The sequence below is a fragment of the Netta rufina genome (assembly GCF_964035555.1).
Source record: "Netta rufina genome assembly, chromosome: 11".
NCBI lineage: Eukaryota > Metazoa > Chordata > Aves > Anseriformes > Anatidae > Netta > Netta rufina.
In genome coordinates this window covers 14,562,038-14,573,659 of record NC_140134.1, presented here as the reverse complement: position 1 = coordinate 14,573,659, position 11,622 = coordinate 14,562,038, and the positions used below count along the sequence as shown (strand labels likewise).

The 11,622-nt window shown below is 54.7% G+C and overlaps 1 protein-coding gene across 1 annotated transcript; it reads right to left on the bottom strand.

The window, feature by feature from the left end:
- Positions 1-2,080: 2,080 nt before the first annotated feature.
- On the bottom strand, positions 2,081-9,974 carry RHCG (Rh family C glycoprotein; the record flags this gene model as incomplete). The annotated part of the gene is made up of 10 exons (XM_084293651.1): positions 2,081-2,146; positions 2,252-2,325; positions 3,071-3,195; positions 3,755-3,891; positions 4,242-4,379; positions 5,052-5,218; positions 5,620-5,767; positions 5,897-6,047; positions 6,281-6,467; positions 9,764-9,974. The coding sequence occupies 10 exons, from the start codon at positions 9,972-9,974 to the stop codon at positions 2,081-2,083; spliced, it is 1,404 nt and encodes a 467-aa protein (XP_084149777.1).
- Positions 9,975-11,622: the final 1,648 nt, after the last annotated feature.

Genomic DNA, 11,622 nt, shown 5'->3' with positions numbered 1-11,622 from the left:
TCTCACACATCCTCCTGCCTGCCAGAGCAGGCCAATCCTCTGCTCCCCGTTGAGAAACCCTCCGTCCACTGCTGGGGCCGTGACCGCACTTCAAACACGCTGGCCCGACCCCAGCATTGTTTGTCAGGGAATTAAAACTGCAAGGCCGGCCCCAGAGAGTGATTTAGGTACTGAGACCAGACTGAGCCCTGCGAGAGCACAAGCAATAAAACGCTTCACTGCCCAGGAGTCTGGGCAATTCAGGTGTCTTCCCACGAGGAGGAGGCAGAGCCCAGAGGACAGGGAGTGGGGTTGGGGCTCCTTCTGCCCGCACGTGCATGTGGAGCAGGACCATCTCCTGCTGCTCACAGACCTGTCCTGATGGAGATGTGTGCTGGCAGCCTTGTTAAAACAATAAGGGCTGCTCAGTTTTTTTTTTTTTGGTTACTGAGCTCCATGGCTCTTTGCAGGCTGCTGGGAAGAGAGACCAGAGGCTGTAGGAGCTGGATGCAACCTCCCCACAGTGGGACACTGCCTCCCCACCCTGCATGGGGCTGGCATGGCTGCACACATGGCTAATGGTCAAAGCCCCTCTTTTTCCCATTCCTGTACTGGTTCGGGTTGGAGAGGGCTAACTTGGGTGAGCCACCTGGACAATACAGGGCAGGAGCAAAATTGTCCTGGGCAAAGCCTCTTGAGTTACAGCCAGCAATGTCAGTGCCTGGCATGAGATGGGGGGATCTGCTATTTAGGGATGCTGAACTGGTAAATTGAGGGACACCCCAAGCTCATCCTAAGGGGAGAACTAGCTCAGGAACTAGGAATGCTGCATTTTAACAGCGATTTAGCTGAATTTCCCCTTAGACAACAAAGCCCTTTCCCTGAGTCCCACGCCACCGCTGTGCTCAAGACAATTACTGCGGAGGATTTTAGGCCTTTTCTTTTTTTTGCTGCTCCTTTTATCAACAGCAAGGTTGTCTCAGGCCAAGCAGAGACAACCCTGGTTCAGAACAGAGCATCTCCTGCGCCTGGCTGTCCCCGTCCCCTCGCCATGGCGGGGGAACACAGTGTTTCGGCGCCTCCTCCTCTGTCACAATGTTTTTCAGCTCCACCAAGCAAAGTGTCCAATTAGAGCAGAGCCTCTTGCTTCCATCTTTGCCGACATTTAATTAACATGCTGCTGCTGGCAGCCGCTGACAAATTCCAGAAACATGTTGTAAAGGGTTTTTGTCTTTACCCAGCATGGAAAATGAGGGTGTCATATCCCAAGGGGATGTGAATAGCTACTTTTGACTCCCCCCCTCAGGTGTGAGAATTACAGCTAGATGCGGTGAAGAGACCTATCAGCCCTCCCACCTCCTTTTTTTATTTTTTTTCCCCTTTTTTTCTCCTGCTCCTCACACATCACCCTGGAAAACACACAGGTTTTAGGCCTGATTTTCACTCCTGTCTCCCTATAACTCTGGCTGAAGCCTGATGGCCTTGCTGGCCGGAAGGAAGTGGGGTTAAGAGACGGGGCTGTGCTCTCTGCCTTTGGGCTCTTCCCACTAGAATAGCACAGTGAAGTGGGAGGAATGGTTTGATGAAAATGGAAGAAATGGATGAAACTGGAAAGGAGGAAAGGGCCTTGTCAGCCATTCAGTACAAGCAAACAAGGCCCCCAAATTGCTGATGGAGGCCTCAGCAGAGCGATCAAGAGGAGATGGCAGTGGGAAGCACACAAATATGTTGCCAGGCTCAAAAGCAGGCTTTGGGCAGCAGCGTGAGCACAGGGACAGCCCCTGCACCCCAGCACCACCTCCCCAAAAGCACCAGCCTGTGCTCCCCACAGCGCTTCAGCCTTCGCCAAGGACAACCTGGCTGCCGTGCCTCTGCCTTTTATCAAGGAGATACACTATGAGAGAGCCATTAGAACAACACGTGCTTATTTTATTCACAGGAACTAATTACAAAACTGAACCAGCGGGGCAGGGTCACGGGGAACAGGGCGATTTCTCCGGCCACCCGCTGTCTCCACAGGGGCAGGGTGGCGACCGCCATCTTCCTGCCGCCGGGGTATCCCCGCCACCCTGCTGAGGTGGCAGCCCCAAAAGCCGGTGGCTCATGGCGAGGCAGGCTTGTCGGGGTTGTGCATGTGGTACACGTCGCTCTCCTCGTCCTCAGGCACCTGCAGAGCCATGCAGCCCCCTCAGCTCTGCCGCAGGCCCTCATGCGACGGGCGGCAGCGCCATCTTGTGCCTCCCAGCCCACCCGCCACCACCCCAGGCCTCACCTCCCAGTAGATATCATCCTCGAAGCAGTTCTCATCCGCCGCATCGCCCCAAATGGGCAGCTTCAGGATGGCCCCTGCAAGAAGCCGGGGAAGGTGGTGGGGTGGTCAAGGGGCACCCTGAGCGCGTCCCTGGGACGCATCGCTCAGGGCTATCCCCGCCGATCAGGGCTGATTTTGGGGCGCTGCCTTGCTCATGCAAAAAGATGCCCAAGTGATGGTGGAATTTGTGTGGGAAAGGGGTGCTCCCCAATTCCTGGCTCTGAACCCTGGTGCATGGCCCTGATGTTGGGCCCTGACCCTGCTGCTCATGGCCCTGGGTGATGCCAGAAGAAACCGTGCTGGTCAGGAGATTGGGAAGAAAATGGGATTTCTGCTGTGCTCCCGCTGCCCACGGAGTGGCAGCAAGGACATGTTGGATGGAGACAAGGTGCAGGTGGCCAGAGTCCATCTTTCTTAGCAGCAGAGGGAATGAGCCAAGCCCTGATGTGGTGCTCAGTGCTAGACCAACACAACCTCCCACCCTATCTCCCTGAGAGGAGATGAGGCTGTGGTCTGACCCACATCACAGTGAAACCCCCATTCTTCTATTTGACCTTGCTGGGATACAGTCTTCCCTCTTCACTGCCCAGTATGAGCTTTTGGGGTAGTCCTGTCCGCAAGAAGTCAAAAGTGATGTGAGCAAGCCTGGGGCTGCCCCTTCTGCACAGCGGGTGCAACCCTTGCAACACAAGTAGGAAGGACTCGTCCAGCCAAGGGAGTCTCCATTGCAGTTACAGGATGGACCCAACCCTCACCTCTCCGTGTTCTCCTCCTGCTTACCTACAAGGGCCCCCCCAGCGAAAGCCATCAGCAGAGACACGAAAATGCCAGCTGCCTGGAACCCTCCTTGGACACTGGGTGTCCGCGTCTTGTAGCTGCCAGTGAAGTCAAACGCTTTAATGAACCTGCAGAGGATGGAAATGGTGAGGATTGCTTCTGGCAGAGATCCACCCTGGTGGAGAAAGGTTGTGCAGAGCCAAGGTAGAGGAGCTTTGTTGCCCTGCTCCCTTGAGGGCTCCTCCCTAGCCCCATCCCTCTTCGACAATGGACCAGGAGTGTGTTGCAATGACACAAAACACTGTTCACTTCCTTCTGTTCTGCCCCCTGGCAAAACTTTACCTAGGAGGAGTCCAAAATGTAAACATTTCTTTTGTTTCAGAACTTCAGCCTTACTGGAATCCCAAAACAATGCACAGATAGAGGAAGGAACATCTCCCCACCCACTGTGCCCCAGAGTAATGCCAAGGAGTGGGGTCGATTCACTTTTTGAGGATGCCAGAAGTCAGCTACAAAAGATTAGTCTTTCATGCTCGAGTAAGCCCAACATAGTCATTGCACCCCATGTTTTTGAGTGGAAAAGGGACAACTCTGGACACAGAGCAAAAGCTATTAATTGCTCCTCTCTTCCAGCCCATGAGCCCTAGGTAAGATCTATTCTCATGGATGAGTTTCAAGCTTTCTTACCCTTCCTTTCCATATACATCCTCTGTGGCTGCAGCTGCAGTGATGGCTCCCACAATGCCCCCAATAAGGCCTGGCATGCCGTGGAGGTTGTGGATGCCACACGTGTCCTGGATGTGCAACCTGGACTCCAAAACAGGCTGAAGGGAAGGGAGGCAAAGAGATCAGACATGAGCACAGCCCTGGAAAGGATTAGTTCCTTCCACAGAGGACTGGGATAAGCAGAGAAAGAAGATTGGTATTGTGTGTCCCACTCAAGATTTGAGGGTTTGTAGACAAAGATGTGAGTGAAGCTGAGGGTAAAATAAGAATTTATCCTCCAAACACTCTCCTGTTTGGAGACTGAGCCTTCCTGAGTGTTTTGAGGCAGTTAATGGAGTAAGAAGTGCGTCTCCCTAATAGCAGAAAGCAGGATCACTCAAGGAGAAATGAATCCGTTCCTGGTCTCCTTGGCAGGACCAGGGCTGCAGACCCCCAGAGCAGCACTCACCGTGAGGTAGACATACCCCACCGTGGACACGATGCCACAGATGAACCCGACAATGAGGGAGCCGTATGGGGTCAGCATCATCTCCGCGCTGGTGCCCACAGCCACACCGCCAGCCAGCGTTGCGTTCTGGATGTGGACCTGCAGAAACAACCGCCCCAGCTTGGCATCTCAGGGAGATCCCGATTGTTCAGGGAACGGTGCAAATGGTAGAGCAGGAGAACCAGCTCTGAAAGTGCTTCCATAGGATATATCAGGGCCCACTTCCCTGCTCGTTGGTGAAAAACAAGAAGAGAAGAACAGGCAGCCTCTGTCGGCAGCACAGGCACACACAGACTCCCACTCCCCGTACCACACACGTTCTTTGCATCCACTAATCTGGGTGGGGAGTTGTGATGAGATGGAAATTGTCTCACCCGTGTGTCATGCCAGCTCTGCTGTCACACAGCTGTACGCCCCCACACAGAACACGTACAAGTCAGCCCCCCGATTGCTCACAAGCTGCTGCACAGGCCCCGCTCAGCTTGCTGGGGAGCGCTGCCAAACCTGGCTCTGCATCGTGCCCATCAGCAGCTCTCCTGGGAGAGCTGTGCCTGAGCTTCACCACGTGCAGGGCATCAGCCTGCAGCTCATGACCACCAGGGCTCACGTCCCACCTGCTTTTTCAGTGCACCCTCTGGCTGGAGGCTGGTTGCACCACCACGTCCCAAAACCCCAGTTCAGCAAAGGACAAGTATCGCTCTCTTCCTGGGCCCTTGGTCAACCTCATTATAAGTCTCCTGGGGAGCGCAGGGCTCTTGGCTCCCTGCTTACCATGTCCAGCTTGCCTTTCTTCTGCAGCATGCTGGAGAAGGCCATTGTGGTGAGGACACAGGCAGCCAGCGAGCAGTACGTGTTGATGGCAGCGCGGTGCTGGGCATCCCCGTGCTCAGAAATGGCCGAGTTAAAACTGGGCCAGTACATCCACAGATAGAGGGTACCTGGCGGGGTGGGGAGGAGGGGGCAGAGAAGGGAAAGGGAAAAGAAAGAATACAGGAATTGAAAAAAAAAAACCTCTAAAGGAAGATCTTTTTATGCAGAGGGAAGTTAAATCCCTGTGTCCTGCTGCCCCAGAGCTGCGATCCCACATTGGGACCAGCACCAGGTGGGGCTGGCAGAGGAGGGGAGCCAAAGCACTGCCTTGTTTTCCCAGACACCACCTGATCTCTGGCACCGATGAGGGGAGCTGAGCAGTCCCAAGGTGCTGAGAACTGGAACAGAGTGCTTCTCAGCCCCTGGTCCTGGTTTTGCTCTGTTTTTTCCAGTGACACGAGGAGGAACCAGCTCTCTGCAGCTGAGCGGCACGCACATACCAGCGAAGCCGAGGCTGCTGCTGACTCACCGATCATGGCGAAGAGGTCGGAGTGGTACACAGAGCCCTGCTTGTCCTTGCTCTGCTCCAGGTTGGGTCTGTACAGGACACGTGTCACGGTGAGGCCGAAGTAGGCTCCGAAAGTGTGAATGGTCATGGAGCCACCTGCGTCCTTAACCTGCAGCCGTGGGAAAGCAGAGGTTCATTTTGGAATTGCCACTCGTACTGGAGGTGAGATGTGGTCTGCCCATCTGTTTTTCCAACCTGCCTTCAGCCATGGGGAGAGGGGGACTGCCGAAAGCCTTACGTGAAGCAGGTTGAGGAGGATGTACTCATTCACCGCGAAGAGCGTGACTTGAAACAAGGTCATGACGAGGAGCTGTATGGGGCTGGTTTTGCCCAGGATGGCCCCAAAGGCAACGCACACAGAACCCACGCAGAAATCGGCATTGATTAGGCTGGAAAACGGGAAGGGAAATTGTGGTTTAGTAAGGAAACTTTGCAACTCACCCACACCCAGCTCTAGAGATCCCACCCTGAGACATGGAGGTGGTTAGGAGCCAGCTCTGGGATTCCCACTAACCTTCCTCCCAGCCTGACACACTGTCCAGGTAGGGAGCTTCCCCCAAAACTGTTTCCCATGGAACAGTACCATGGGAGGTGGCACCCCAGAGCCCGTATCTCTCCTTACTTCTCCACTCCGATGAGGATCTTCCCGTTCTGGAAAGAGTGGAACCAGCCTTGCATCAGGAGAGCCCACTGGATCCCAAAGGCGGCAAGGAGGAAATTGAAACCCACGGCTCCGAATCCATAACGCTTGAGGAATGTCATGAGGAAGCCAAAGCCCACAAAGATCATCACGTGGACGTCCTGGAAAGCTGTGCACAGGGAAGGAATCGTCAGCTCTGAGAGGACGGCAAGGCTGCGAGCGCTGCTTGAATTTGGTGGGGAAAGAAAACACACCACATCATGGCAGCAGGGAGGAAATTCAAGGGGAAGTGTGTGTGCCTGTTCCATGTCCCCCCATTTCCAAGCCTGAAAATGTCTTAGCTTTTGGAAACTGGATTTTCAGTTAAAAGGTTCAGTCCTGAAAGCCAAAAATGTTTATTAAAAGCTGTAAGCAAGGGAAGACTGGAGACTAATGGGGCGTGCAATGGAAAACATTTTTCTATTCAAGTTGTTTTCTTCCCCTTTAAACAAACAAACAAAAAACTCAGCAAACATCGTGTGAGATGAACAGGGTCTGCCAAATATTGTTAAACCCAAACAAATGGTCATTTTGGGTAGGTCTATCCAACACAGGGGTCCTGGTGATGGCTTGGAGCAAGTGTTTAGGGAAAAACACAAGAACAGGGAGCTTACAAATACATTTTTAATTGCCACTGAAATCAGCGGCAAAATACCCTTGAGAACAGGATCCCACCTTGCGAGATTTTGAGTGCTTAAACCAGAGAGACCCAGTTCTTCCAACAAGTGCTCATACCTGTGAACTGGAGCCCCTCAGATGCCCTTCCCCGGGGGAAACCGTACCTGTGTGAGCCTCTTGAGAGAAATACTCGGTGCAATAAACCCGCTGTACTTTTTAATGCTAAACGTTTCTTTCAGATAAGCATCACTTTGCAATTAAGTGAGCTGAAACGCTGCGTAATTACGAGTTGAACCATGCAGACCCTCACACTGGAGGCCACTCCAGTGAAAAAAAAGCAGGACACGTAAGAAGCTCAGGGCAGAAGAAATTCAGCGATTGAGGACCTGCTCTGCCCCTGGTTCTCTGTTGGCCCTTTGGCATCCAGCAGCCCTGGATGTGCTCCTCGGGGATGGTGGAGCTGCAGCCACTGCCTCCACTATGGGCTGGGTGAGGACTTGGCTGTGTGCAACTGCAGAAGTCTTGGCTTCCATCCTCTGGAGCTTTACAAGATCTTCAGCTTGAGTGAAGACGAGCATTTGGACAGGCGCCAGTGATGTATCGTCAGGTTGTGGAGACAGATTAATTCCCTTGGTTTCAAAAATGCCCCCACCTATGATGCTACTCGTGAAAGATGGAGAAGACGAGACCTGCAGCTGACCCTGCTCAGCAGAGGTCACGCCAAGCAGCCTTCTCCCCAAGTCCTAAGAAGCCGTCTTTGTAACTCCGGTTTAACCGTGCAGTCACACACGCTTTCCCTCTGCAGCTATATTTATTCTCTCCATCTTTTTTTTTTTTTTTTTTTTTCTCAAGCGTAAGCAGCACAATACACAGCTAGAATTATCCTCAGCCATTTGCATCAAACACTCCTAATTTCATCCTGTAAGCAGAAACACGCGGGTCAGTTAGGGCTGCGGGCTGCGTGCCCTCGGAAAATACAGAGGATCCCTGCTGCGTTAGACCCTGCAGACAACCAGGAGGAAAAGCAGGTCTTTCTTCAAACTGCACGCAGTCTAAAGCCTTTTTCTAAACCTTGCCTTTGTTTTCCCTTGAGGAGAATGACACTTGTGTTACACGGCAGGGCCGTGCCCTACAGGTTTTGCGACCCTTCTTTTGTGGGAGGGCAATTGGTGTCGCTCTCCAGAGGAGGTGTTTGGGCTTTGGGAATACAACCTGTGCTGAAGGATCTGATTTCTCTTCCCTAGGGAGCAGCTCATTCATTATGGAGTATCAACGTGTGACACAAAATGAGAAGACAGCGTTGCGCTGCCTGGAGTCGATGGCACCAGTGACAGGACTGCACGAACGCATCCTGCATTTCCTACTCACTTCAGGTCGTCACTGCTCGCCCACTGCGACAGCTTTGGACAGGTCCTGCGGGCAGCAGCAGTCACAGGCGTGTTAATACAAACGACCCGTGGGTGTTTAAGCATCGAGCTCTCTTCTAAACAGAGCTGCGTGGACAGATCGAAACGCTCGGGTTCTGCCCTCTTGCTGTGTTGGTCTATCGTTGCGGAGAGAGAGGATTTCTCTGATTAGGTACTGGTGGAAAAAAAAAAAAAAAAAAAAAGCTGTTCTTTGGGCACGTGAACCCTTCCTCAGGTCTGGGACAGAAACAGGACTCAAAGCTAAGCTGAGCTAAGCAGCTGTTTGTAGGTTGATCAAGTTTTGGGAATCCACTCGGCCGTTTGAGGGGATACCTGGTGCTGTGGAGCAGAGACGGGCAGTGAGGACGGTAGGGCTGCAACGCTCTGAGCTCCTACAAGCTCGTTCTTGGCCCCCCTGGTGCTCTCCCAGCCCTTCAGCCACACGGCTTTCTGAGCAGCGGCTTTCTGCAAGCAGCTCCCTTCTGAACCAGCTAATCCTCAGCAGCCACAGGTTTCTATAGCTCCTTTGATTTAGCAGGTGTTTTTTAATGGAAATGTTCTAAATAGATGCATGACTCAGGCCCGTTGCTTCCTTGGAAACAATTGCCTGCAGAAGCAGCCTGTTCCCCACGGCTCACAAAGGAGGTGACCAGCCCTGGAGACCAAAGCCAGCCCGGGGCACTGCCTGGCCAGAAGGGCTTCAGCCACCCGGGCAATCCCCGCGGCAATCGGGCGCCCCGAGAGATCGGCCCCGGGAAGCTGGCAGGGTACGAGGACTCCGGCATCAAAATGGCAGCATCTAAAGGGTAATTTGCTCGTGAGGGGGAGGGCGTAGGAAGGGGAGGAAGATGTCACAGGATCTCAGCAGCCGTTCCTCTGTATGCACGGGGAAGCTTGCTCTGATCCGGAGCTGAGGGAGGGGGCAGCAAGCCGAAACTTGCAGGGTGCTGGGAACACGTCAGCCCTATTCCTGGGGAAAAGACGTCATGTACTGGTGGCACAGCACCCTGCCAACAGACCCCCAGAGCACCGGAGGGCCACAAGGGTTTTTTCACACCCTTGGGTGTGCCCCAGAGCAGCGTCAGGGCAAAGCCCAGCTCTCCATGTGGAGACACCACCTCTGAGAGGCTCCGTCCCAAGCCAGAAATAACTGGGGAAGATGGAAGAAGCACTTGGGAAGGAACTATCCTACTGGAACCTTTCCTCTAACCTCTCCCCAAACACTTGGGGCAACAGAAACATCTTCTGGGTGGTGTGTGTGCAACGGAGATGTTGGAGCATGGGATGTTGGGATGTTGGGATGATGGGATGGGATGGGATGGGATGGGATGGGATGGGATGGGATGGGATGGGATGGGATGGTGGCCAACCAGCACTGGGACCGGGCTTCCTGAATACTCACACGGGTATCGGAAGTAGAAATCGTTCTCGATGTCGCTGGTCAGGTTCATCTGGTGCTTCTCTTCCTCCCAGTGGGCATCGGCTTCGGGGCCGAAGCGCACGAAGACGCCGAAGAGGACGATCATGGCCACCTCCCAGAGGAGGCAGACGAGCGGGAGCCGCCAGCGCATGCAGGTGTTCTTCGCCATCCCCTGGTGCCTCGGCCGCTCCATCCGCAGCTACGCCCGGCGCCCCGGCACGCTGTCAGCCCGCGGCCCCCTGCCTGCCCGTGGCGGGCCACATATATACGTCGGGGAACGCGAGGTGGGGCCCAGGGAGGTGCCTGCAGCAGGATCACGTTTCAGACACGGAGACTCGCGGATGTGCTCTCTTCTCTCGCCCTCCTTCCTCCCTGGGAGGAGAGCCGGGGCTCCAGCACCTCTTCTCCCAGCAACTCCCGGCCGCAGTGAGCCCTGCCTCCCCGGGGGACTCGTAGCCGTGGAGCTGGGTGTCCTGCCCCCTGCCCTGCCCTGCCCCACAGCCCTCCCCGTCCCCTTTTCTGACCCTGCCACCCCAGCAGCCTCCCTGCCCGCGTTGTGTCCCGCTGCCCTCGCCCCTCGCTCGGCTCTGTGAATGCCCTTCCCCACTGCCGAGGATGCCAGGGCAGCCTGAGTCACCGGGCACGGCTCCATGAAGGTCCGTGGGACAGTCCCAGGAGGAAGAGGAAGGTAGATGCTTCCATCCAAAGGCCAAGATCATGCACAGGCACGCCGTGGCACTGCCAAGGCTGCCGGGTATCTGTAGGGTTACCCAGCCTGTCCTCCTGGCAAGACGAGCTGGGCTGGGGCTGCAGGAGCTGGGTGCCAGAGATGGGACCGGAGAGCTCAGCACTGCAGCCCTCAGCTGCAGGCTAAATAAACGTCCCCTTCTCCAGCATGGGGCTTCCTTTGGTGTTACACTGAACACAACTCTTCCTTTTTCCACCGTTCTGAACCAGGTGCTGTGCCCTCAAAGAGCCAGGCAAGTCCTTCAAGAGGAGCCCAGCTCCTTCCTCTGCCTGCGGATCCCGGAGATGCCTGTCAGTCTTCCAGAGATGAAAGACTGCAGCCCAGGCAAGCTGCCCAAATTTGCTGATGGCATCTAATTGTGGCCTGCAGGCTGAGCAAGCAGCGCTGATTTCTGTGTTGATTAGGCAATAATTTGAGTTTATTATTATTTCTTGCTTGCTTTCTTCGCAAACTGACAGATGGCAGAAAAATGCTGGGGATGGTCTCGAAGAGACTGATGGCTGCACAAAATCCTTCTCCAATCCCATTTGGGCTCCAGGCAGGGCAGAGGCAGCTTTGGCAAGAAGCTGGGAAAGGCAGCTCGGGAGCGAGGAGCACGTTTCTGTGGCACAGCAGCCAGTGAGAGATGCACCACGGAGGGTCACCTGGGAGCAGGGCAGCACGTAACCTAGCTGAGAAATCCTCTGGGCATCCAACTATGGGGCGGCTGCAGCCGTACACACCAAGAGGAGACCTTCAGCCAGAAAGAAGCCAAACCCATGAGCGACACCTGAGCCCTAAGTGCCAGCAGCTCTGTTGATAGTTGTGTGTCCTCCTGTCTGCTACGTGGCGGGACCAGTCCTCAGCCCTGCCCTGGAGCAGCTCTTGGAAACCTTGAGAAAGGAGACACGGGGGCACAAAGGAGCATTTCATAACATAAGGGGACCTGCTGGAGCCTGGTAGCCCGGCCCCAGCAGCTGTGCTCTACGTGGGGACTCCTCTTTAGCACAAGAAAGCAAACTGCAGAGCTTTCCAGCCTGGGGGCTCACTGAATTGCTGGCATCCCCCAAAAAGCAGCACCACAGCCGTGTCCCTGCAGAGCCCGGGAGGTCCC